We start from the raw sequence: 27,144 nt of genomic DNA on the forward strand, positions 1-27,144 counted from the left end.
TGTATTTTTTGAATGTAAGATCCAAAGGATAAACAACACAGATTTATTTTCACAGCCACCTTTGCTCTTATTTATTAAGGGTGCCAATATTTGTGGAGGGCACCGTAGCTATTTCCTGTTGAGCAAACAAAAGACCCTGACATATTTCAGGTCGAAAAGCATTGCTGAGGTTTTACACTATCTTTATATGTTTTTGCCTAAAAATACTTTCAAAGATAATATTATGCTATAATTCACAGCATTGTGTCTTACCAAATAGTGGTCTTTTAAGCAGTTCCTTACACATAAAGGTGACACATTTATTAGTTCTGAGAATGTTTTTCTTCAAATGACTAACTAAACTTTTTAAATTTCATTTATTGTGTGAAACCATCATGTGAATCCAGAACACATCATTTCAAGTTCAATAAACTTCAATAAACAAGCATAACATTAATTTATAAAAAGATATCCCATGGAAATGTACCAAACAGATACACTGAAGCTTGCTCATATCTTTCTGTTGTGTCATAGAGGAGAGAAGTAGACATTTATTTGTTCATGGGAAGGTGTTGTTGATCTGATAAATTTAATCTGATCTTTGCAGCAGTGTAAATGAAATGATTATCATTTACTCACCCTCATGCTGTTCCAGACCAATAAGGCTTTTGTTCATCTTCTGAACACAGATGAAGATATTTTTATTAAAATCTGAGAGCTTTCTGTCCCTCTATTGACAGCTACATAACTACCACTTTGACGCTCGAAAAAGTTCATAAAGAGATTGTAAAAGTAATTAATGAATTAAGTGGTTTAGTCCAAATTTTCTGAAGAGACAAACTGAATTTAGGCTTATATTTACATATAAACATGAACTCACACATCAGTTGTGGTAAACTGAAGCTCAAGCATGTTTGCTTGACGTATGTGAGAACCAGTGAGGTTCATTCTTGTGTTACGCAGCACGTTTGAGTTTCCGCAATTAACACTCAAAAAAATGATTCTAGCTGCTTGTTCATTTTATTTAAATAAAATAAGCTGAACCAACACAAATCTTTAGTTTTTTACTTAATTGGCATTCGCACTCAATTGTATTATGTTAAATGAAATTAAATTTGCAAAATGTTAGGTCAACCTAAACCATTTGTGTTGGGACTACATGAATCATTTATGTTGCATTGATTGAACCTGGGCAGTGGATTTCTAGTTCCCAGCATGCTTTGCGTAGGGAAAGATTGGGACAGTAAATGTTGAACTTAAGTGCTGTTTAATGTGTTTTTTTAGTAAAGGGAAATACCTTTTAAAGTTTGAAGTTCAGTTATATTTGACATTTAAAAGAGTTTATGTTATGTCGATTTTTTGAGGTTACCATTATGCTGAAGTGTAGACCTTGTGGTTAGGCTCTAGGTGGCTATGTAAAACAAATTTATATTGTTTTCAACGAGCATTAACTGTGCTCAAGCCAGTAATGAGAAGTTCTTTATCTGATCATTACTTGCATGCTATAAATGTTACTTACCATATGAATAAGTGTTATTTTAGTTTAGTTTTTATAGAAATATAAATAAATTAGTTTGAGGGCCAGCACAAAATTTACACAGTCTACATATGGTCATCAGCTTTTCCCCTCTCAATGGTCATGAAACATGTATGTCTGTGTACAACAGCTACTCAAAACCTAAGCACAAGCGCACATCTTCACTATGATGGTAACAAAAAAACAAAAAAAACAAAGCACTGGTTGGATCAACAAGAATGAATTATGTTCAGGAAACATACACAGAATACGTCAAATGAAACTGGTGTGATCTCATTCAATTAGGATGAATTTCACTCATTAGTACAATTAACCTAGCTTAAGTTCAAATAAATCAGTTCAACTGTGTGGAAATAGGTGTCATAATTGAATTAAGTTAGACCAACAAGTTATTTTTTTGAGAACCAAAGGAGGTTTGTTCTTGCGTGTCAAGCAGGTTCGGTTGAGCTTATGTTAGCTGATCAATGTTTATATGTGAATAAATGCCTAAATTCAAACTGTTCATCATATAAAGTGATCGAGTCTCTTCAGAAAATTTGGACGAAACCGCTCAATTCATGTGGATTAATTTTATGATCTCTTTATGAACTTTTTGAAGAGTCAAAGTGGAAGTTACGTAGCTGTCAATGGAGGGACAGAAATCACTCAGATTATATTAAAAATATATTAATTTGTGTTCCGAAGATGAACGAAAGTCTTACAGGTTTGGAACGAGTGTGAGTAAATGATGATAATATTTTATTAATGGGTGAACTAACCTTTTAATGCAGTCTTGAAATTGCATAATTTCTTTACACAGGTCAAGTGAAGAGAAAAAGGTCTTTCCAATGTCATTAAGCATTAACCAAATAAATGGTACTGAACAGCTAACCATTTCAGAAAAACATAAACTTTGCAGTCTTCGTTTTAATTGGTCTAAACGGAGACATACTTCCTCTTTTGTGAATAAACAGCAAATGGTTTCTTGCCAGGGATTTTTTAAAGCTTATCTAAGTTACACAATAGCTTTCCGTAAAAGGAGCAGTCCAGTTCTTCCAAGGAAGCTGGTCCCAAAATTCCCTTAATCATTATTTAATTAGCAGTTAGCAGCTCCCTTTTATCTCATAAAATAACACCAAGATAATGTCCAAAAAGAACACAATACATATTCAGTCGATATGGGTTTTTCAGTAGTCTTGACCTCCATCCTGTTCCCGATTAATTGGTTAAATTCACGTTTCTGAATGTGTGCATTGCAATACGAGATGAATGAGTTCATACATCTTTGAAGAATAGTTTGTCAAATTAAAGTCAACTTATCGCAAAGTATTTTCTGACTTAGACTGCAGCAAGTGTGGGCTTGTGTTAACAATGTATACAAGATTGGATGGCAAGATTAATCGTAGCTCCAACGTCATTGTTTGTACATCCATATATTGTGGCATGCAGATTAAAGTTCATCGATACTCATCCGCTATTCAACCATCTTTCTCAGACAGTTATAAACTCAGACACTTCTAGGGATTTTTTTTACAATAAAAAGAAGGAAAAAAAAACACCTGGCCCGCACATTATGAGGTGTTATCAGGTGTTACTTGATATATTAGGAAGGTGTGCACAGAAAAGATGAGAGATTAGGTTCACTGGTATGGTGATGATAAAGCAAAGCGCAAAACCCATTGCAACATTGATTTGTAGATCTGAAGTTGTGCCCCCATGTTATGCATCAACCATATTACTATCAAAAACAAAACAGTCTATCAAATAATTCAATCAAAATGACTGAAATCAGTCAAAATAATTCTTTCAAACTCCTACTCTACATGATATTTATCAGAAGATTAGTTCAAATGTCAACTCTGATGCTGTGGTTTTGAATAGTAGCATATAATTGAAAAATTGATATTAAAAAGAATAAATATAAGCTTTTAATTATATTTCTAAGCACCTTGCCTCATGTCATGACCTTAAAACTGTCATAGATGATTAGAAACAAAAGACTCAAAAGTGGTGATTTTGCTGTGGCGCCTGCAGGACAGTGCAGCACTGCCACCTAGTGTTAAAAAGATAGTTCACCCAAAAATGAAAATTCTGTCATCACCCTCAAGTTGTTCCAAACGTTTAAAAAACACACTTCTGCTGAACACAAAATTTTGAAGAATTTTGAAGAATGTCAGTAACCAGTTGATGGGCTACATGATATATATTTGTTCCCATTCTGTGGAAGTCATCAACTGTTTTGTTACCCATATTCAAAATATCTTCTTTTGTGTTCAGCATAACAAAGATATTCATACAGGTTTGGAACAACCTGAGGGTGATTAAATGATGACAGAATTTTTCTATGAACTATCCCTTTAAAACAGCACAACATTGCGTGCCATTTAGAAATTCATGTTTGTTTGTTTATTTGATTTTTTTTTTTTTTGTTACATAAATCAGTTATGATAGCTATAAAAAGAACATGTTATAGCTACAATAATTCCTGTCTACTGGGACTTAAAAATGCACCATTGAATTATTGTAGATTAATCTGCAAAAATATTCATATTTGGCTACGATTTTGTGCAAAGTCTTATTTCTTCTATTTTCCATCTTCCCCCCACTCCTGCTATATGACTCAATATATGACTCAACATTGTCAAATACAGAATAATGTGTACTATTTGAGCCTATATTATATATAAAAAAATATCACAAATCTATCCTTAAAGTGGTAAGGAATTAACTGAGAGCAGAATAACATAGCTACACAAATATAAAGGAATGCCCATTTACGGTATAGGCCTATATTTGAATAAGGCAAGATGATTCAGACTGATTAAAGGTGCTAAATAGGATGTTTTGTTTTATACATTTTTGCAATATTACTTGAAACTGTCTTTACTAACTGATAAAAGACTATTTATTAGGTGCACTGAAAGGAATAATATTAATATACATCATCTGTGCACGAGGTAGGGCCTTAAAAACATCAGCCAATCGTTTATGTGATCATCGTGTAAACGATTGGCCCTCTGGCTTGTCAATCACTGCCGTGACGTTTCTTGTGAGAGACGTGCGCGGCTGCGCGCTCCAGTAACTTTCCACACTCCACAGGCGCTGCATGCAATGTTTTTGTCAGGAATAACAACTGCAGATTATGAGTTACCTGCGGTGAGTCTGACATAATGAATCCACATAACACGACACAGCGAATGCTGGTGGTAAACACTCGTGTTCCAATACACGTGCACGAGTTTTGGGAGGCGTTCCCTCAAAATGAGCTGTGAAGGAGGGGGGCTGTTCTTACACATGCGTTCATTTCAAAAACTCACTAACGGTCTTTGGATTCTCAGTCGACGCAAAAATCCTCTATCACCTTTAATACATATGCTAGATGTCTATATGGATTTGAAACTGTAATATGGGTTTTGGCAATAAGGTGAATGCATTTACAAGACAGTTGTAGGCCTACATATAGCAGTTAAAAAAAAGTTTTTTTGCAAACTTTATAGCAAAAAAACAGCATATGCTGGTTAGGTATGTTTTGAAGCATGGAAGCTGGTTTGAGCTGGTTTATGCTGGTCTTTAGCTGGTTTACGCTGGTCCTTATCTGGTTTATGCTGGTCCTAAGATGGTCCTGAGCTGGAGCTAGTTGCTTAGGACCAGCTTAAACCAGATTCCATGCTTCAGAAACATACCTAACCAGCATATGCTGGTTTTTTTTTAACAGGGAGGTAACCAAATTCGAATTATTATTAAAATATTAATAAACATATTTTTGCATGTCATTGGCCACCTGCCCAGGACGCTGTCTGCCTTTGACTTGAAACTCACAGATAAACTCTTACTTTCTTTGATTCGACATACCAGGTTTATTGTTGCGGGGATGAAGTACTGATAAAAAGTAAAGGGAATCATTTTGGAGAGAGAGAGAGAGAGAGAGTGTGTGTGTGTGTGTGTGTGTGTGTGTGTGTCGTCGATAGATGTCAGTGTATGATTTCAGTTTATATGTCACGCGAAAGCAAGTGGTGCTGCTCACTGCAGAGCCAATTGACATCCAGCTCCACCGTTCTGGACATCATGGGTTCAAAAGCTTTTTTTTTTTTTTCTTAACCAGAAACCAGAAATATACAATAATAAACAGAAATGTACATATTAATTCACAGGAAAAAAAAAAAAAAAACATGCCAGAGTGTACAAACCATTGATTGATTCATCAAAAAATTTAATATTCTTTAAAAAATATGACAAGTCTTCCTTGCTTTTTTATTTATGATGTTCTCCAAACTGGTGCAGTAGTCTTTTGTCTCCTGAAAAAAAAAAAAAAAAAAAAAAAATGAATACAATTTGGCTTGGATCCTGACCATTTTTTCTTGTGTATATGAAATTTTCCCAAAATAATAAAGTTGTACAATAAAATTATTATTATTATTATTATTATTTTCATTGGAATAATACATACATATATCAAAATTATTTAATTTAAATATAACATTTGTTTTCCTTCTAATGACATTTTCTACATCCACCCAAAAAATCTTTGTGTATATACAATTACAAAACAGATGGACAATAGATTTTTTTTCTATTGAGCAAAAATCACATGAATAATCAATCTCTAACTTAAACCTCTCTAACACACTTTTGTTAAGGTGCGTTCACGTGGCCTCGTAATTCCTGTAGTTACGAGATTCTAGCTTGTAAAAAGCGTTCACGTCCTCGTAGAGCTCGTAATTACAGCTTGTAAGCTGGGAGTTTTCTGAAAGCTCCCAGATATACCACGTGGCCGCGCTGTACCACCTGACAGCTGTAGATTCATTTAGGCGTTGATAGTGGTGCCATGGAAACGCATAATTCCCAGTTCAAGGACCAAAAGGACGTGAACAGCTCCGAATATAACGTCACGTGTTGTCATTTCAAGATTCCGGTAAATACGAGGTGACGTGAACGCAGCTTTTGACACACTTTTGCCCCACACCCTGACAGACAGCCTTTTCGTCACGCCCCCTACTGTTCGGCATGCTGCCTTCACGTGCTCTCGGGATTATTGTAAATATGAGTTTCCCAGGTAAAAATTGCACATGAACACCCTCCCATTTCGAAACTTGAATGCTATGAGCTCGTAATCATGATTTAAAGGTACAATATGTAAGATATTCGCAGTAAAATATCCGAAAACCACTAGGCTAGTGTTATATATTTTGTCCAGCTGATTACTAACAATATCTCTAATGTTTTCAACTACTTGTAAATCATGAGAAAATTCCCATTCTAAACAGTGAGACGGGGCAGTGCAGTCGCCTGTTAATGACGTCAGTTACCCTTTGTTACCGCCTTTACTGACGTAGAAACCACATGACAACAGTGCCGTGGACAAATGCGGAAGTAGTGTCTAGCGTCCAGCAAACCACTAGCTTGCTTCAAGCAGTTCCTTATTTACTTCTTGCACGTTCTATGGTGGATTGTGTTACTTATTTATGGAACATAATTACTGGTTACCATCTGCCGCTGGTTCTGTCGACAAGGACAGCTCCTGTAAACGTAAGCGAACGGGCCAACCAAATGACCCAAGAAGAGTTTGAGACAAGAGGAGAGAAAGAGCGAGGATCAATATTGGTGTTGCATTATCTAGATGGAGAGAGCTTCGCGACAAACTTCACCTAGAAAGAGATGCCGATCTCACTTGTGTTTTACTCGACAGGTGAGTTGTTTTGATTCGTATCTTTACAGAAAACGTATGCCATTATAACGATCAACACGATTGGTATTATGGGGCATACACGCCAAACGCGGGGCATCGCGTCTGTAGACCCTCGCGAGGACGCGTCTGATCCATAGTCTGATCGCGTCTTTGCATTGACTTTGTATGTAATCTACTCGCGCAAATCGTTGAACTCGCGTTTGCTATGTATGACCAATTATTGTGTTTGAATGTACACGAGTGTATATATTTGTTGAACAAGTGGTAATCGTTTTCATATCATCTGACTAAACAGTAATCAATTAATTTGATAGTTTACTGTCAAACTATATTTGCTGTATTGTATTGCAATATAGCATGACGGAAAATGTAATGGTGGCATGTGAAAATCTTTTTCAGACACTTACGAAATCCAGTATTGGATAGATTTTGTTAGTTACTGTAGTTATCATAATTTTACATCATAACCTCACAATAAAAATTGTGCTGTCAATACATATGATACATATGGTAAAGCGGAAGCAGCACCAGCGATTGTGGCATAATAAAAGTTCCGCTGCTCGTGAGGCGTGTGTTGATCAATCGCTCCAGCTCCTCGTTCAGGAAAACACTCGGTCCTGCTCTGCCTCATACTACGGTAACGTTAAGAATCACATCCATGAACATGATTTCTTCCCAAGTCCTATTGCACTGTCTGTTGAGGTAAAGACCACATGTCCCAAGATTCCACACTCAAACTTGCCGTCATCAAGCTACGCCTTTGTTTTGAATAGGCCTCTAGCAGATAAAATTATCACATACTGCACCTTTAAGAAGTGGGAATAATCAAATTTCCGATAAGGTAGCATCAGATCCCATGCTGCTTTTAGTGAGTCATAATGCAAATCAAAATATTTTCAAAATAATTATTTTAGGCTGCACAAGCCTGCCTGGATTTGTAGCCTATTTCTCTTCTTTATTAATGCTATTGCTTTTTAATATTATTTAGAGGACGAAAATAGATCAGAACAGATTAAATTTAAGATTTATTTACCTTAATTTATTTATTTATTTTTAATTCTGTTCAACTTTTGTTCGGCATAAATTCATGAGTTACATGTGACAAAAGTCGCTCATCCTTGACTGAGCAGCTTTGCTCCACACGGGTTCACTGTTCTCGCATTATAAAGCTCAGGTGAGATACTTTGAGTGTCACCGCCTCCTCACGTCAGGTAATGAAAACACGTCGCCGCTAATTTTTTTTTTAACAGTCTATGCCGCTGACATTACACGCAAGTTGTATGGGGACTAGCAGGTAGCAGCCTTTTTACTCGACCATTTTATGTTTGTTATCATAACACTCTAAACGCGTAGCACTTTATAGTCAACTTATAACCGGACAACAGGATGGTGAGCAGTCAGGTTGAGATCACAGGGCGCAAAATGCTGCCTGAAGACGCTGAACAGCGCGACAATTCATGCGACGGGTCACCGCTGCCAGCAGAACCTTCTTCAGAAGCAAGTGGGCCAAATCTACGGATACCTACGCAGAACCGGTCAGGGGACAGTAACGCCAAGAAGAGCTGTCAAAATGGTGGGTATAAAATGTCTCCAAAACAGTGTCCAGGAGAAGATTAATCATTATGACCTTACTGGGTTTAGGTTTAACCAGCATAAACTGGTGTGCTCTGCTGGTCTTACGTGGTTTAATATGGTTTTTTCTGGTTAAGGATTATCTCTCTGCTGGGCCTAGGTAGTATTTAGCAACTAAAATCATTAAATTACTGTCTTACATTGGTTTAAGATGTCACAATCTTTTGATATATCTAAAATCTTACATGCATACATATTTGCCTGTTTTTATGCTGTTCATAAAAGTAAGCATAAAACAAAACCTGAAGTCAATATGAACATTACATGTACAGTGTGAATTCAGGTTGAATGGGGCACTATTCCCCAGTCATCTCAAAGTAAAAAAGTGTCCCAATCAACCTGAATTCACCCCTATACCAATTATTCCTATGTACAGTATCAGGGCTGGACGATTATGGCCTAAAATCAAAACCTCGATTAATTTAACATTTTACCTCGATTACGATTAATGAACGTTTTTTTTTTTTTTTTGCCCTTTAATCTTTTTTGCCATAGTTCACTGACAAGGTTTGTACTGTAAATATGATTTACTATTAAAGGTGGGATATATTTTCCTATTGAACGAGTGATCTGACATAACAGCTCACTTTCAGCAGTTATTTCATCCATGGTTCGTAACATTTCTTACAGATTTCTGCTCGTTGTGAATCAGATGCAGATAAATTAGTACGGTACCAGTACGTAATGAGAGCGATTGCGTGTGTGAATTAATCATACCGTCTCTAATAATAAGTTTTGTGTTTCTAAACTACTTTAGTGATAAATCACAGGACAGCGCTGACTTCTGTGTTCCTCTCTGTGCGCGCTGTCTTCATGTTTTGCACAGCTACTCTTTTGAGTGTTAGTGCCAGGCCCGGATTGGCTAATCGGGAGCACCGGGAGAATTCCCGGTGGGCCGGTCTGTTTATTTGGCCGCGAGGGCCGGTGTTTTCATGGCAGTGGGTTGAAATATGGATGCTCTAGAAACTGTGGACACGGTCAAATGTACTAAGCTGAGTAGCCTAACTTTTTCCTTAAAGGGTTAGTTCACCCAAAAATGAAAATTCTGTCATTTATTACTCACCCTCATGTCGTTTCACACCCGTAAGAGCTTTGTTAATCTTCGGAACACAAATTAAGATATTTTAGTTGAAATCCGATGGCTCCATGAGGCCTCTATAGGGAGCAATGTCACTTCCTCTGTCAAGATCCATAAAAGTACTAAAAACATATTTAAATCAGTTAATGTGAATACAGTGGCTCAATATTAATATTATAAAGCGACGAGAATACTTTTGGTGCGGCAAAAAAACAAAATAACAACTTATTTAGTGATGACCGATTTCAAAACACTGCTTCAGAAAGCATCGGAGCATAAATGAATCAGTGTATCGAATCATGAATTGGAACTGCTGAAATCACGTGACTTTGGCGCTCCGAACCATGCTCCGAACTGCAGATTCGACACACAGATTCACAATGCTCCGATGCTTTCTGAATAAAGAAAATTAAGACAATTCAGCTCATAATTTATTCATGCAGCAATGCATGATGGGAGGCATGGATGAATTTTGATCTCACCAATGTTGAGATTCACAGACTGATTCTTGATGTCTGTGTGTTTAAATGAAACTTTTTTTAAAATTAGAACTTTTAAAAAAAATGTTTTGTATTGATAAAATTGATCTTCTGCTGTAGAATCACAGTGCTGCTGTAATCAATAATGTAACTCTAACTAAGATTTAATTGAGTTCAGTGATTCAGATCAAATAATGATTATGTGAAAAAATAACCAACACCACCTGATCATCTTTTAACTTTGCTTGTCTGGTTGGTTTTAATGCAGTTAAAACTGTCCAAACTAAATCTAACATTAAAAACTCAAGGGTCAAGGGCTCAGCTAAAACAAACCCTGACCTTGATGATGGTAACTTAAAAATAGTGATTTTCTTCTTTGGTGATTCTGCTTGTTATCATCAGGTGTCTTCAATAATGGTCAATCATTACTCAATTAAACACTTATTTATCTCATTAATGCTTCAGTGGGTGGAATAAAAATATGGCAGGACTTTTACTCTCTGACCCCTGGACTTCCCACCTCTGGTCAATGGTTAACATTATAAAATCATTATTCTAACTATAAAAATAACTCTATATCAAATTTTAGCATTTTTTTTGTACTATCATTTGTACTATCATGGGTATTTGAAGATATTTTTGAAAAATACAATTAATTACAAGGCTGTAGAGAACAGTGCACTATTGCAGACTTATATACTGAGGTTTTAATTACATTATTTTAATATAGTCAGTCGTAAATGAAAGTGGGCCGGTCTAAGGCATGAAACTCCAGGGCTGAAAATGAGTCCCAATCCGGCCCTGGTTCGTGCCACACTGCAGCTGCGCGAGCACGGTAGCTCGAAATAATAATGCACATCCCAATCGTCTAATCAATTGATTGTCTAAACTGGCGAACCGTAATACACATACAACTGACAAAGTTTAGTGAAGACCTGGTGAAGACGCAAGGCTCACCGCTCGCGCGCCATCACTATGTGTTGAACCGGCGTTAACCTCCGTGTTGCTTTGTTGATGGGGCGGAGTCACGTGGCTACATGTGGCTACACACACGGTATGTTTTTTAAGGGGGAAGTATTAACAGGATTAAAAAAACAAAATAATTAGAGGTTCTGAATTTCGGTTTCAATTACTTTTCGATTAATCGTCCAGCCCTACTCCTGAGTATCAGTAATCAATATCACAAGCATAAATACAATATCATGAGCATAAATATGATCAGTTCTATTATAAAATAATTCCTGGCTGAATTTTGATTGTGTGCTAGATCACATTAGATATGTCCCATTCTAGAATGACATGGAAAAAAAGTTTTATATTTGCATTGTGAAATATCAAAACATAGTTTCATATATAGCCTGCTGCTTCACTAATAGGCCTGTACTACTTTAGGACCAAAAAAACACAAATCCGCATCTGAAAAGAAATACCTCGGAGTTAGAGTGAAAATGCCAGTACGGGACATGCTCAGGAATATACGGATTGCCAAGGGTATTGACCCTAAAGATCTGCAGGTATAATTTTATTTTCCTTTCTATTTATTTATTTACAATCATATTGAGGCGTATTGATCATGGTCTGACTGTTTTTTGTTGTTGTTGTTGTTGTTGTTGTTGTTTTTTAGGGAAAACATTCTAAGGCAGCTAAAGGTAAGGCTGAAATATGTCAATGTTGGCATAACCATTTTAACCTCATTGCATTTCTAATTATCAATGTCTTTGGTCCTAAAGGGGATAAGAAACGAGTTACCACAGGAGGAAACCGGAGACGTTTTCTGGTAAGTGGCATCTACAGAACTATAGCTCCTTTTTTTGGAAACTTCTTTGGAACTGTTACCTGATACATAGGCAGGTTGTGACAAATCTTTTATGTCTGCTACAGAAGAAACATCAAACAAAGGGTCTGGAGGAGCTTGCTATTATAGTAGAAGTGTTGGAGGAGGATCTTAAGACATGTCAGTCACACAGATTGCCAAACAAAACCCGTTTAACCTCATACTCTTCAGAGTTCTGGGTTGAAGAAGCATCTCAGCAGGGTTTAGTGAACACATACGGTCCGGAGAATGAGATACCTCTGTCTCCAAGCTACTCTGTACCCTCTGAAACCTCCCCTGTCCATTCTGTGTGCAGCTCTTACCCGTCCCCAACTTACAGCCAGGGTGCTGATGTCTTCTTTGGGAATCAGGAAGAATATAGCATTTATGAGTCAGATAAGTACAGGTATGATAATCTATATGGAATGAGCTGCTCTCCTGCAAACTCATGTGAATACCAAGTGCCCTCCCCACATAAATCATTCCATGCCAGTCCCAACCCAGAAGTCTGGGAGGCTTTTTCACAAAAGAAGTGTCCACCATGGCCACATTCTCAGCAGGAGGAGTGGAGCAGTATAACCTTCTTCTGGACTCAAATGGAAAGAGAGGAATCAATGCTGAAGGAGATATCTGACCAAGAGCTTCTTGCTGTAGACAAAAACGGAAAGACGTAAGATCACTTTACTTTTCAAGAACACACTGAAGCCATTGCAGATGGTTTCTTCATGCAGATGCTAATGTTTAATCTTTCAAAGTGCGACTGTAATTTATAAAAATGAAGAAAATGCACAGTTTCTGAAAATAATCAAGTATGAAGATTTGCAAGGGTACTTTTGTAGTCCCACCTTTATCATTTGAAACTTTTTATGAAATACAGAAAGAATGAAAGTGGGTCTGCCATCGTCGTTGTCGAGTTCAATGAGCGAGTGCATTAGTTTTCCACTCCCAGCTTTATGACAAACCCCATTATTAACTCGTCAAGCAGGGCAAAGAGTTATAAAAGAGATTTATGGCTCGCGTAGGAACCCGGTTGAAATTTGAAGCATTTCAGCAACAACAAAGAAGGCACAGAGGGTCTTCAATCAAGCCCTCTCGCATACAGTATTGATTGGAACAATGGTTATTGATATGGCCGTAACCACAAACCTGACAAACATCTTGAAAGATTACATCAGTCGAAATGACAATGTTGTCAGACACATTAAAAGATGATACAGAGTTTACCTTTTACTGGAATAGGCCAATAGTACTCCACCCATTGAACACATATGTTTAAAATTCAAAATACTATGACATTGGAAAGCAAACAAATCATGCAATGGAAAGTGACTGCTTTTGTGCTCTCTCCACAGTCTTTTACACAGAGTTGTTGAGGAGGGAAAGCGATCCCTTGTGTATGTTATTGCCAGAAGGATGGTGGCTCTGAAGAAACTAGATATCAAAGATTCAGAGGGAAAGGTGACAAACAATCATACATGCATATTCTCTGAGTGTCAGTCACTCAACAAACACATAAATGTTGCATGGGCCTGTTTTTCTTCTCAGACTCCCCTTCATCTTGCTGCACAGAAGAATCAACACTTCATGGTGGCTGATTTGGTGTCACTTGGTGCAAATGTCAATGCGAAGGACCGATATGGGAAAACATGTCTCCATCTCAGTGCTGAGAATGGATATATTCGAGTCTTGGAGGTAAATTTATGTGGTGTTGGAATATTAGCATATAGAACCTACTTCTACATATTCACTCATACTGTAAATATGTTTTTGACAGGTCCTGAAAGGTTTAATGAGAATTGGTGTATATATTAATTTGGAGGAAAGAGATGCAAACGGTATGTGTTTTTTTTTTTCTTTCTTTTTTTTTCTTTGTGCTAATAATGTAAATGTGCATTAGGAAACCAGTTACTTCCTCCTTCGCTTCCATAAAAGTAATCTGGATTGTTTTCTTATTTTCTTTCGAGATAACATTCACATTTGCCAAACCTTTTATGAGGTTTTTCTATAGTAAGGTTGGGGCTGCATACCTACTGCCAAAACCTGAGAAAGAATCCTGTAGTACTAGTCACAACTACCTGTGGTTTCATTATCCTGTTGTGAAAGAGGTGCCTCAATTTACTGTTTTATAATTAGAATTTATATTACAAAAGAGAGACTTTGAAGTGATGTGGTTTATCAATTAAAGATCTGGGCTGGTAGCTGAAAGTTTGTTGGCATTGTAAAAGTTTCGAAAAGAAAATGTACCAGCTATAAATCTTTATTAGCAGCCATGAAATTGTTATTGCCATAGTCCCTATGGCAGTGGAATTATATAGCCACTCCTATAGCATCGTACATTTGTCCAAAAAAATAAAGAGTATATATATATATATTTTTAAATATATATATATATATTTACTCAAAACAATTGATTCCAAGCACAATTATGCAATAATACAAAATATTAATAACTGATTATGTTTTAGTCAATGTTCTATTATTATTCATTATTTGGATCCCCATAAGCTTCCATAGAGTGGTTGCTAATCTTCCTGGGGATATTAAGATATAATTAAGATATTTTTGATAAAATCTGATGGCTCAGTGAGGCCTCCATTTACAGCAAGATAATTAACACTTTCAAATGCCCAGAAAGCTACTATAGACATATTTAAAATAGTTCATGTGACTACAGTGGTTCAACCTTAATGTTATGAAGTTACGAGAATACTTTTTGTTGGCAAAAAAACAAAATAACTTTATTCAACAATATCTAGTGATGGGTGATTTCAAAACACTGCTTCATGAAGCTTCAAATCTTTATGAATCTTTTGTTTCGAATCAGTTGTTTGGAGCGTGCATCAAACTGCCAAAGTCACGTGAATCATTGAAATATCTAAAAGTATCGAAACACTTATGACATAACAAAGCCTCGTTTACTGAAATCACGAGACTTTGGCAGTTTGATACATGCTCTGAACCATGGATTCGAAACAAAAGACATTTAAAAAATGTAAAATATTTTTCTTATATTTTGATGGTTTCATCGAACTTGTAGGGTCATTAAAAATGAATTCATTCAGACATGCATGAAAAATGCTTTTCATACATACATACAGTGATATATATATATATATTGGCAGAATAAAGTAAAAAATGTCAAGGTGATACAACTATCATGATATAATGGGAAAAAAAAAAACGTAAAAAAAAATCATGTAGTTTGGCATAGTTTTTATTATTATTTCTTAGGAAAAAATATTTAAACAACATGTGTGTGAGGGGTTGGTTTGTATATAATTATTAATGATTTAATAATTAAATTTTTTTCACACATAGAAGTTGTTTTTGATCAAATCATTTGCTAAATGGCTAATTGGAAATGTATTTCTATACCGTGTGAAGAGAACAGGGATTTACTAGACGGATGGTATTTTCTGCAGGGCTCAGTGCGTTGCAGTGTGCAGCAGTGGCTCTTAACCACACTGTGCGGGAACTGGAGCTGTGTGAGTCTGCAGGCCATCTTAGACTGCACACCCTTCGCAAGGAGCAGATGATGGAAACGCTAGAGTGCCTCTTTCAAATGGAGTGCTGTACACACGCTCCGGTGAGAAAGAAAGACGTACATGCCGCTGCTCCAACGTGATTCACTTGCGTATTAAAGTTTCATTTGTTTTTTTGTTTGTTTTTTTCTCCATATAGGATCATGGTCTCCTCAATTTAATGAACAGAGGTGGTGATTCCAAGCCGAGTGAACAAGCAGCCTTCTTTCAGTCAAATAAAATCAAGGTGCGAGACGTGTTTAATATTAGATGACTAAATGTGCTATGAGGACTGGAGCGTTTGAAATGGTGTAAAAATGATGCTCTTAACCTGTTACATAAGACAGTTCCAGGCACAAATATATCTGAGACATTTTGTTCACGGTTCGAATTCTTAAACCTGTGATTATTGAATTGTTTTTCTTGTTTTTCAGGTCAGCAACAACATGATTTAGAAGTGGTTTGGCTCATTTGCAGCTGCTTCTAAGTGCTTTTAACTGACGGTAAATGTTTTTGAGTGAATACAAGCTTTAACCTGCCAATGAAGACGATACGTGTGTGTGTATATATACACATGTATTTTAGTTATCAGGTTTTTATTAAAAGTCTTCAAGGCATGGTTAAGTTATGTATTATGCAACCATAGGTTTTGTTGAGTGTTCAGGTGAAAAGTGAGGAGTATCACTCTGCAAAAACACAATGGTTGCCCATTAGCTGGTTTCTATGAAACTTCCACTGTTAGTTACATTTGAGTAGCAAAATGTTTTAAAAAGGAAAAATGTGGTAAGACAAATGAGTCTGTCAAATACCACAGTTTCTATTTGCTCCAAGAGTAAATAGTTTTGATAATGAGGAGACTGTCATGGGTACATATACTGGCGTACAATGGAAAATGCAGTAACTGTGCCAACAATGGAACTGGTGTTTTTTTTTTACACTATTTCTCTGAATCTAGGAGACCAGATTTGGACAAAAAATGCAGTTATTGCACTTTGCTTTTGCACAACAATATATGTGGATGTTTTCTAATAGCATTTACAACAGTATATACACATATCACTGGGTTTTATTCTCCCTTTGAAAAGTTGTAAGTGAATTCTGATATATATCGTTCGATAAGAAAAAAAGGGATGCCTTAAATTGATCAAAAGTGACAGTAAAGACATTTATAATCTTACAAAAGATTTCTATTTCAAATAAATGCTGCACTTTAATTATTAAAGAATCCTGAAAAAAAAAAAGTGTCTGCAAAAATATTAAGCAGCACAACTTTTAAACATTAATAATTAAAGTTTCTTGAGCAGAAATCAGCATATTAGAATGATTTCTGAAGGATCATGACACACTTAAAATACAAAAACGGTTCTTTTAATTTTCTAGTAATATTTAATAATATTACTGTTTTTTTTTTTTTACTGTATTTTTGATCAAATAAATGCAGCCTTGGTGAGCATGAGACTTTTTTCAAAAACATTTCAAATATATGATTATTTGAATTTCAAGGCATGTTAGTATTTGATGTGAGAAGCTTTAAAATATTCTTACTTTTACAGAAAATTGCTTATGTAAGAAAGAGCTGTCCATTTCTTATTGCTGTATTTTGTAATAATGATGGTCCAATAACACAGAGTCATGAGTGTGACCCTGATTTAAGCTTTACCTAATAGCTGCTTCCTCTCTGAAAGAATAAAACATATTTTTTGTGCATTTGTTACTATAAAGTTTCAAACAACACTGTACTTATATTGGGTGACAGTTATATTCTTTAGTATATCTCAGATTTGATATGTTTTGATTGCTCTCATTTCTGTTTTACATTATTAAACCTATGTAACACAGTTAATGTTATGTGGGCATATAGAGGGTGATGCATATATCTTGGATAGTAAATATAATATGGATGCTGTATGTATATGATATATTGATATATTTAGGGCTTTGTTTATGCTTTATTTTACGACAATATGTGAGTGTACCATATATATATATATATTATTATTATTATTATTTTATTTTATTATTTTTTTTGAATATGGTTTTAAGGTAGCACTTTATTTTACAGTCCTGTTCCCTACTTATTAGGCTACATAAATTATAATAATTGGGTTATAACTATAGGTGCTAACCCTGAACCTACACCTTAATCTAACCTTAACCCCTGTAGTTACCTTGTATTACTCAGTATTTTATTGCGTAAGTACATGTAAGTACACATACTGTCAAATAAAGTGCAACCGGTTTTAAAAAGAAAATAGACACAGCATATTAATGGGAGCGGGTAGACTATAAATTATAAATTATAGCTGCATTTTTTTTTTTCTTTTTCTGTGAGAGATACTTTGATTATTCATTTGTGGTCATCTTTCCTGACTTTTCATTTTTAATTCTTATGTATGTGTACTCATATGGGTTAATACAGTGTATTGAATTAGATTTAGTGTGTATATGGGTTTGTACTGGACATTCTTAAGCCAATTAAATGCTTATGGATAATATCAGATTGGAGTGTGAACTGTTCATGGTACAGAACTGAACTGACCCGCATGGGCAAGAGAACAGTAGCAAGAGGGCGCGGCGCGCAGCACGCTGTCATACGGATGTAAATTGAGATGGAGGACACTGAAATCAACGTTTGACACGTTCATTTATAAGCTGACATGGCGCCAATTCGTGCGCAGGCAATAAGGAGGACAAATATGAGGAGAAAGAGTGCAGTGTTTTTCTAGTTTTCGTAGTTTTCCCTCAAGTTTTGCTTGTATAGAGCTGTCACTGGTAGTTTAATATGGTCGAACAAAGAACTCTGGAGTGACTCCCGTCCGTGGCGCACATAATTGACGAATCTAGAGTGATGTAAAAGTTATTCTAATATGACCGTTCAGACTGAGGTTGCATTGCAAAACATCCGACCTGTATCTGATTTAGTAGTACCACGTATTGAAGTAATTTAGCCTGCCATCTGAACGTAGCCAAAATGGCGATGATTTGTGGAAACAAAAGTTGTCTGTGATTATCTAATCGTGTGTATGCAAAAGAGATTTTTGTTTTATTGGTATTTGGAGTTATTTTTGCATTACTCTAGGAAGAGGAATTTTCATAACTTAAAATATGAGTTTTTGGACTCCCATCAGTTATATCATGCGCAGATCTGTGCCAGAGGCATTATGGGGCAGGTTTGTACAGCTGAGATACCAGTGTAATTATCTGGTTGCTCTGTTGTTTTCATCTTGACCCTGTTTGAGAGCGAGAGAGAATAATTATAGACACACACTGTCCCTGTTACATACATGCTGTTGGGAAAAAAAAATAAAGCTGATATATTTGACTATGATTTTGACTATGATTTTTTTCTTCTGTGAAACATAAAAGAAGATATTTACTTAATGCCTAGAGCTGTTTTCATAGAATTTCAATAGTAAAATAGCTTGTTACTCACTGAAAATCTTGACATCCGGCCTTGCTCTATAGCAAGTTCACGAGAGTTCATAAGAGACAAATGATCTCATCTCACAGCTCACCGACTGGCTGATCTGGACACAGATGGAGGGGAAGAGTTTCACTGAATTCTAACTTTTGCTTTGTTTCTCTCACTTACGGACCACTTTAATATACTTTTATGTTGCTTTTGCATCCTTTTAGAGGCTTGAAAGCAGTGTTGTTTTAGTTGTATTTATACTGTCATAGTATTTATTAATACTTTAAGCTTTTATTTTTATATTTTCAGAATTAATTTTAGCTCAAGTTTTGTCATTTTTATTAGATTTTTAAAATAGCTTTATTTCAGCATTAGTATTATTATTTTTTTTTTTTACATTTATTTCATTTAGTTACCAAGGTACCATTTCTAATTTAATATAAAGTTTTTATCAAATAATTATATTTTATTACATCTTTATATTAATTAATGAAAACTATTTTTAATAGTTTTAGTTAACAATAACAATTCTGCTTTTGAATGCTCCAGTCCCCATTCATTGGACAAGAAAAACCATCTTCCAATTTCTACTTTTGTGTTTTACAGAAGATCTAAAAATGTACATTTTTGGATTGGAACAACATGAGTAAATAATGACAGAATTTTAATTTTTGACTGAACTATCCCTTGATAAGAATCACTTTTACCTTAGGCATGCTGTTGAAGGGTGTGTCTAAACACGCATATTACCAACCCTGCACGCACACACACATTGCAGTGATGCCAGCTCTGTGAAGCTGAGTTTCATATATACCTTAAAGCTCAATCAGCTGGAAGGTAAACAGACTGTTGAGTGAAATGCCCTTTGCCCCGAGGGCCTCAAGTTAACGTCTCTAAGCTTCTCACGCACATCCGTCTCGGCTCACATTCCCCAGAAGTGCGTTCAGAATATACATCACATGCTTTATGAGATTCCAGCACCGCAAATGAAGACAGCAGGAGTGATCTGCAAAAGACTTGCACATGAGTCAAGAAAGAAAATGTTGATTTCAATCACACCATTGCTAATGAATGTGGTGTGCTTGAAATTAAAAAATGTATTAAGAAACATAATCCACCATGTTAACAGACACTCAATTATTATTATTATTTTTTTATTCAAATATTATTCGAATATAATGTGAAAATATTCATCCACTACTATGGTTCAGCTATGTTATGGCTTGCACAATGCTTGATTTGCATATTCAGATTCAGACAGGATGTTTGCCATCATACCTCTCTCTCTCTCTCTCTCTCTCTCATGATTGCATAATCTTTTGACTCAACACTGGATTGCTTCCGAAAACAGATGTATTAAGACACCCCAATAAGAACTAATAAATAATATATTTAGATATGAGAGCATGATGTTGCACCATCCAGTATAGGTGAAATAATTCAAAAAAGAAAGGTAAAGGAGCCAACTTGCAATAAGATGAACCCAGAGTACAGTAAACTGTGTCCCAACTATAATCATATTTTTACCCAATACACATTTTTTTTTTTTAAAGAAACTTAAAAACTTTTTCAAAAGAATTGGAGTGTTGGTTAGTCGATTACTGATTAGCTTTAAGCGGCTTACAGCCCTGTTATATGAAAAATAGTTATATGCGTGATATTTAAATTAATTATCTATTAGTATGAGATCAGATCAGGAGCAATTTATACAGAAATCCATGGTAAATTAAAGGTTCACATAGCCTAATTTTCCCTGCAACTGTAGCCTATGTTGTTCAGTATGTAGACATAGTCTGGGCCAAATCTGGCGTATATTCGGCACTTGATTCTGAGCGCTGTGTGAGCTAGACTGAAATAAACCGGCAAGGTTTCTCTCCCCACACACAACAGGAACACCGTTGCCTTGCCTGCCGTCTCGTTTTATTCCTTTGATGCCATCGTGAGGCCACATCACACATTACAACCAACTTCATGTCTCGTGTGCTATAAGTTTGATGATGAACTCCTAATTATAATGGGTTAAAAAAATAAATAAAAAGCTTGTTAAAAGAGTACAGCATTTCAGCAATTTCAGAAAATTATTGTTAGCACGCTAGCCTGAATACTGAAAATAATGTAAATAATAACAATAATTATAAAACTAGGCCTATATAACGATAATAAAAATAAATGTTAGTAAGGCTATATATAACACTAACGAAGAAAGCTGGACTGCCAAATTTATCGTCACATACGTGCAAAAAATGATCCTTTCTTACAAAAGATTTTCATATCAAATTAGTACAACAGCTGTAAAGTATATGTTTGTATCTTAAAATGTATTGAAAAACATGTTTTTGATCGATGTTTACAGTGCATTTTCATCAATCATTTATCAGATATTTGCCTTTTAGTTGCTTGGAAAAGTACTGAAATGTTTTAATAATTTCTTTGAATTATCAGTATGTGTTTGTGTGCAAACAAGCAAAATAATTATTCATCACAATATTCATAAAATATTTAAGAATCATTTATTGACATTTTAATCAACCAAAAATAAGAATTACTGCACAATATAATTTGTATTTATTAATCAAGTGTTGGTAGATTCTGAAACACATTAGAACCTGCAGAAATAAATGCATTCAGATTTGCTACGCTTGTCTGTTTTCAGAGGCACAGTATACTACTGTAGTAATGTGCACCTGTTCAAATAGATTGAAATCATTCAAATTCTTCTGAATTTTAAAGTCCTGTAGCAAATGATTGTTTTCCGCAAACCTGCATAAAAACAATCTAAATTTCATACTGAGTACATGTTAATTCCAAAAAAAAAAAAAAAGCACAATTTTAAAGCACTATGTTAATGTGAATAAAACAAATGGGCAAAATAAAAATCCTACATATTGTCATAATGCACAAAAGCATTCATTTCTTATTTTGGGTCATGCAATAAATTGTAACCCAACATGCTTTTCGATGTATTAGACATGCATTCCATACCTGAGCCAAAAAAATCAGTCATTAATATGCTATAAACCTCAGTTTAAAATATATTTTAAAGCAATTTAAATATAATTGCAAAAGCGCTATTTCTCCTGTATTCTAAATATAATTACATGAGATATTTCACAAATAAAGGAGAAATATAAAGAAATGCATGAAATTATAACGGACAACAAAAAAGTAGTGACATTTTACATTGCAGTGCTTTGCATTATTACAATGGTAAAAATGTTGACCATGTCGCTACATTATTACAATTTCTCATTATGTTGTGCTGCTGAGTTAAGCATGATATTTCATGATAAATAAAGAACGGAGCAAGCCTGTACAGAATATCTTATTTTGTACACTAAAACAAGTCAGTAGGGTTAAAGAAATGTAATGTCCCATGTGAAATTCAGTCAAACCTTAATATATCGCTGTAAATTGAAATACCAAGCTAGGTCAGTATTGAAGGCTATCGTCACAGTGCTTCAGATATTATGCTCTCAGTTTCATGAAACCATGCGGCTTTCGCTTTGGAAAAACAAAACCATTTTAATACATGAGCTCTTGGTTTTTTGAGGTTCACTAACTGTTTGGAGCATAAAAACATGCTGTCAGAGCCTGGTATAAGTGAAATGCTGGTAAGAGACGGTTTAGGCACTGGAATCCTCTTTTAAGCGCTGACTGCGAGCCTTGTAGACTTCAATCAGGAGATCTTTCACATACTGAATCTCTCTCTCTACAGATTCTGCTTTGTCCCGAAGTTCTCTGTTCCGCCCTTCCAAACCATGAAGCTCCTCCTCCAAACAGTCCTGCTCCGCCCTCTTACGCTGACGGTACCTATTGTTTTTTTTTTTGGCAACATTTGTGGAATAAAATAGCATGGTTCAGCTTTTCTGCTCGTATGATCCCAAACAAAAAAACATTTTATTAGCTCATGCAATATTCTAGGGCTTTCATTTGACTAACTGACCAAGGCGATAACTTTGTTATTATTTGTCCTTGTAAAAAGAAACAAAAATGGCTACAGTACCTGTGGGCAGCAGACTTGTTCTGGTCTCTCTTCTTCTGCTTGCGTTCTCCATGGTTTCTCTCCAAAGAACCTACTTTAACATCTGGTTTAAACAGACACTGACTTTCCCGTGACCTTTGTAGTGGTTTCTGGACAGGCAGCTCCAAAGAGGACCCAACACTGTCACCGGACAAACATTCAAAGCTTTGATCCCCAAGGCATTCATGGTGCAAGTAGTCATTATTTTGGATATCAACAGCCCCAGTTCTGATTGGCTGATCGATTTCATTCATGAAGCCGTGATATGGCTCTAAATTGGCAGTTATCTGATGAAAGTAACACTCGGCTACGTCGGATTGTTTATACGGCGGACAGCTCTCGTTCTCGGCGCACTGCAAAATCGGCATGGCAATCCCATCGTGGCCGAGCATCTTCATCCCGTGGCTCTGGCCCTCTCTCCTGTGGTGGGGCTCCAGGGAGCCACCGAGATCGTAACTTCTCATCATCTCTGCTCGGTAAAACACGTCCTCCGTAAAGCAACTTTTTTCTTCTTCCTTTAACAGTATAGCACATTCTCGGACCTTCTTTGCGCTGCCGTGGTTCTTTCCGAAGGATTTGTCGACAGAGCACTGGTCAAAAGCCAGCTCTGCGTAACCTGAATGAGTCCCTTTGAAAGTCCACGTTTCTTTCTCAAACACCTCCACATCTTTACATCCGTTCGCTGATATTCTTTGGCTATTGCAGTGTGTCCGAATGTAGCTGTAGGGGCTGGGTCTAGACATTTTCGGTCGGCTCATAGAGCCCCCACAGAAGCCTCGTAGGTCGAGCTCTCCAGTCGCAAGGGAAACCAGCCTGGGATTTGTTTCAGATTGGTTTACATTGTAAGAAGCGCAGGGTAACTGATAGTATGACTGTGTAGCCATAGCTTGTAGACTTTTGTCACATTTTTGCCATTTTTCCAATTTCATAGGTGTTGATTCATATAGGTAATAATCCTCCAGTTGAGCCAGTTCTTCTTTAAGAAGAGTGGTCATAACCTCCAAGTCGGAGGGCATTTGGACATCATGCTCCAGAGGTGAGGGTGGGATAGAGGAACCAGGAGAGGATTCCGTGGAAGTTGAATTTGGGTAAGCGTCAAAAGTTTTTGTCATCCAATCTGTTGAGAAAAACAATTCTGTTAATTAAATAAAAGCATTATATCAACACACAGATTTTTAATATATGCTCAGTTGCGCAAATACAACACTGAACTATGAATATCTATATATTTTCCTGTTAAACAATACATGCAAGTAGCAATGGAAAGATGAAAAGATGTGGATCACCAAAATATTTGCTTTACTTACTGTACGCCATTAACACATACGCTGCAGTGCGGTTCCCACCAACAATCGGACAAAATAAAAGTGTCGTACTGCTTACCAATTTAGTCCTACGTCTGTGCAGACTCCTCCCTCCGCCTATGATTGGCCTTCGTTAGCCAGTAGGAAAGAGGGAGCTCTTAAGCCGGCTGTGCAAATGAGGGGAGTCTTCTTGGGAATAATCTATGCCGCCACAATTTGCTGTATTTCGATTGAAATGGTGAATTGCGTACAACGCATGAGAATCGCAGAAATGCCTCATACAGGAAAGAGATGTGAAAATCTGAAACCTATATATTTAAAAAAAAAAAAGAAAGTAAAACATATTCGTTAATTCAGTTTTCCAAGTGTCAAAATTTTAAATAAAAACACTACAAACTCAAACATTTCCAAATAAAAGATGCACAGTTTCATAGACTATCATGAAAATGATTCATTACAAAAAAATTAAGTTAAACTGACTGAATTGATAAGATGTAGAGTGCAATGCTTTCTAATAATTTGTGTAGAAATAATAATAAAATCTGAACATATGACCTTTTGCTAGTGCTCATATAGTATGCTGTAATATGATGCCTCTAGTCAAGTTCAATGCCAAATGTAAAAAAGAAGCTAAAGCAAAGCCTTAAAATATTAATTTCAAAAAGGATTTTTTTTTACAGTTTAAAATTCAGTTTACACTGTAGAAATATGAATTAAACTTAATTTAAAAAATATAAAATATATTGTGTTTGTCTTTTTGTTTGTCAGAAACAAAAAGGTCAAAAGTCCCTGTAAATAGAGCCTTACACTATGTTATTCAAAAAGAAGCTTGTGAGCAGTACAGAAAATATATAAAAACTAAGTTAAGCAATTAAAAATGCAATTTCAAACAAAGCTACAGCAAATGTCATGATGAAAACCCCTCTCTACAGATTTCTGCTGTTTATTCTTATAGTTCAGAAACTCTGAAAACTAGTTAAACTGAGATTTACACTGTCACAGGAAGTTGTAGCTCATATACAAGTCTGAATGGAAGTTGACACTTACTCCATCGTGTTGAGGTGGTCAGGTCTGAAGAGCTTCTGTGAGCGCAGTAAACCGCTGTGGAGGAGCTCACGTTTTCAATTTAGCAGAACATTGTCTCACTCTTCTTCATTTGATGTCGAGACTGATCGGTTACACGATAAATCGTTCAAAAGTTTTGGAGAACAGAGGAGTATCACGTCAAACCAAACAGTAACCGCATCACACGAGCTTGTATCCATCCGCCGCCTCGCCCCTCAGCGCAGAGTCCAAATCAACGGGACAAGTTCAGTCCGAACTTCAGCCTCGAGTCCACATATCAGTCAGTAGAGCTCTGATTTCCCGCTTGATCTCAAGTAAAGTTGTCTGCATGCGTGCATTTCCTTTTGAAATGTAGAGGGTAAGTAAATCCTGATAATTTTTAGAGTGGGTCCAGTTGGACCAAACCAGACTGGATGTATATCTAAGCACAGAATCTAAGCACAGGGACCCTTGTAAAGCACTATTTAACCACATGCGACGAGGAAGGACACTATATTACACTATGGAGATGTAACTCTTGTTGCAGCCCTGTTGCATCAGACCTGCTGGAATGTTGCCCGAGTTGAAACTTTGTTGCCACATTTGTCCTGATCCGTTTATGCTTTGGACATGTATAATGAGGTTTCATCTTTAAGACCATTGTTTGCAAAGGGGGGAAAAAAAGTCAAGACTTTTGCTGTAAAAACACTTATTAGCTTCTTTTGATTTGCACCACACTTGCATTTCTGTATAACAGAGACCGGGGCTAGTTGTCACACTGAGAAGTTGTCACAAAGGCTGTATCTCAGTAACAACAGGATTTTGAGTCAAAAGTCCAATTACACGAATGTACCTTGTGCTCTAGCTGTGGTTTTGGTTTCAAACATGAAAGCGGGTGTGTGTCTGTGAAAGAATTCTGTCCTCCAAACTAAAATTATGATATCATTATATTTATTCTGTAGCTGTTGGATATCTACATCCAGACAGGTGTCAACTAAATGAAGGCATTTTTTAACTGAACTGAACTGAAAGGGTGTCAGGTTGGAGCAAGTTGTTACATTTATTTTAAATAGATATATATGTTGGGGTCAGTAAGATTTATATATTTTTTAAAGAAATTAATGTTTATTGAACAAGGATGCATTAAATTGCAAATGCATTAAATCTTTTATGCCTGAACAAAAATTATGCTGTCCACAACTGTTTTCAAAATTGATAAAAACTGTCACAAGCAGCAAATCAGCATATTAGACTGATTTCTGAAGGATCATGTGACACTGATGACTGGAGTAATGATGCTGAAAATTAAGCTTTACCATCATATGAATATATTACATTTTAAAATATATTCAAATAGAAAACAGTTATTTTAAATTGTAATAATATTTCAAATATAAGCAGCCTCAGTGAGCATAAGAGACTTCTTGCAAAATTATTACTAAATCTTACTAACCCCAAACTTTTGAATGCCAGTGTGTGTGTGTGTGTGTGTGTGTGTGTGTGTGTGTGTGTGTGTATATATATGTATATGTTTCCTTTTAAATTAGTTGCTTTCATGTGTTTTGCATTTTACTGAACATTTTACTGAAAAGGCTCTTGTTTGTAAAAGGTTGTTTAATGGCAGATTAAACATGTGACAACATGCCCCATTACAGTAAA

General features: G+C 35.9%; 3 protein-coding genes across 5 annotated transcripts in view; 1 reads left to right on the forward strand and 2 right to left on the reverse strand.

The window, feature by feature from the left end:
- Nucleotides 1–2,397, reverse strand: part of LOC137005153 (POU domain class 2-associating factor 1) — a 28,064-nt gene extending 25,667 nt beyond the window's left edge. Inside the window, exon 1 of one of the 2 annotated variants that reach the window (XM_067365960.1) lies at nt 2,275–2,397. The gene's annotated coding sequence lies outside the window, so the exon portion shown is untranslated. The remainder of the gene's footprint in view (nt 1–2,274) is intronic. The other variant, XM_067365958.1, reaches the window with a different exon arrangement.
- A 6,072-nt stretch (nt 2,398–8,469) lies between these two features.
- zgc:113279 (uncharacterized protein LOC553749 homolog) lies at nt 8,470–17,071 on the forward strand. 2 transcript variants are annotated; one of them, XM_067365949.1, is made up of 11 exons: nt 8,470–8,754; nt 11,763–11,884; nt 11,995–12,019; nt 12,101–12,147; nt 12,252–12,853; nt 13,536–13,641; nt 13,729–13,875; nt 13,958–14,018; nt 15,606–15,769; nt 15,865–15,951; nt 16,139–17,071. In XM_067365949.1, the coding sequence occupies exons 1-11, from the start codon at nt 8,568–8,570 to the stop codon at nt 16,157–16,159; spliced, it is 1,569 nt and encodes a 522-aa protein (XP_067222050.1). In that variant the 5' UTR covers nt 8,470–8,567; the 3' UTR covers nt 16,160–17,071. The 2 variants fall into 2 exon arrangements, with proteins under 2 accessions (XP_067222050.1, XP_067222049.1); XM_067365948.1 differs by lacking the exon at nt 16,139–17,071 and having other exon boundaries at nt 15,865–16,068.
- A 4,594-nt stretch (nt 17,072–21,665) lies between these two features.
- Nucleotides 21,666–26,013, reverse strand: atf5b (activating transcription factor 5b). The gene is made up of 4 exons (XM_067365294.1): nt 25,489–26,013; nt 24,521–24,749; nt 23,120–24,254; nt 21,666–22,926 (listed from the first exon to the last, which is right to left on the reverse strand). Exons 3-4 carry the CDS (start codon nt 24,247–24,249, stop codon nt 22,740–22,742), a joined length of 1,317 nt encoding a protein of 438 aa, XP_067221395.1. The 5' UTR covers nt 24,250–24,254; nt 24,521–24,749; nt 25,489–26,013; the 3' UTR covers nt 21,666–22,739.
- Between the last annotated feature and the right edge of the window lie 1,131 nt (nt 26,014–27,144).

Source organism: Chanodichthys erythropterus, chromosome 17 (genome assembly GCF_024489055.1).
Source record: "Chanodichthys erythropterus isolate Z2021 chromosome 17, ASM2448905v1, whole genome shotgun sequence".
NCBI classification, from domain to species: domain Eukaryota; kingdom Metazoa; phylum Chordata; class Actinopteri; order Cypriniformes; family Xenocyprididae; genus Chanodichthys; species Chanodichthys erythropterus.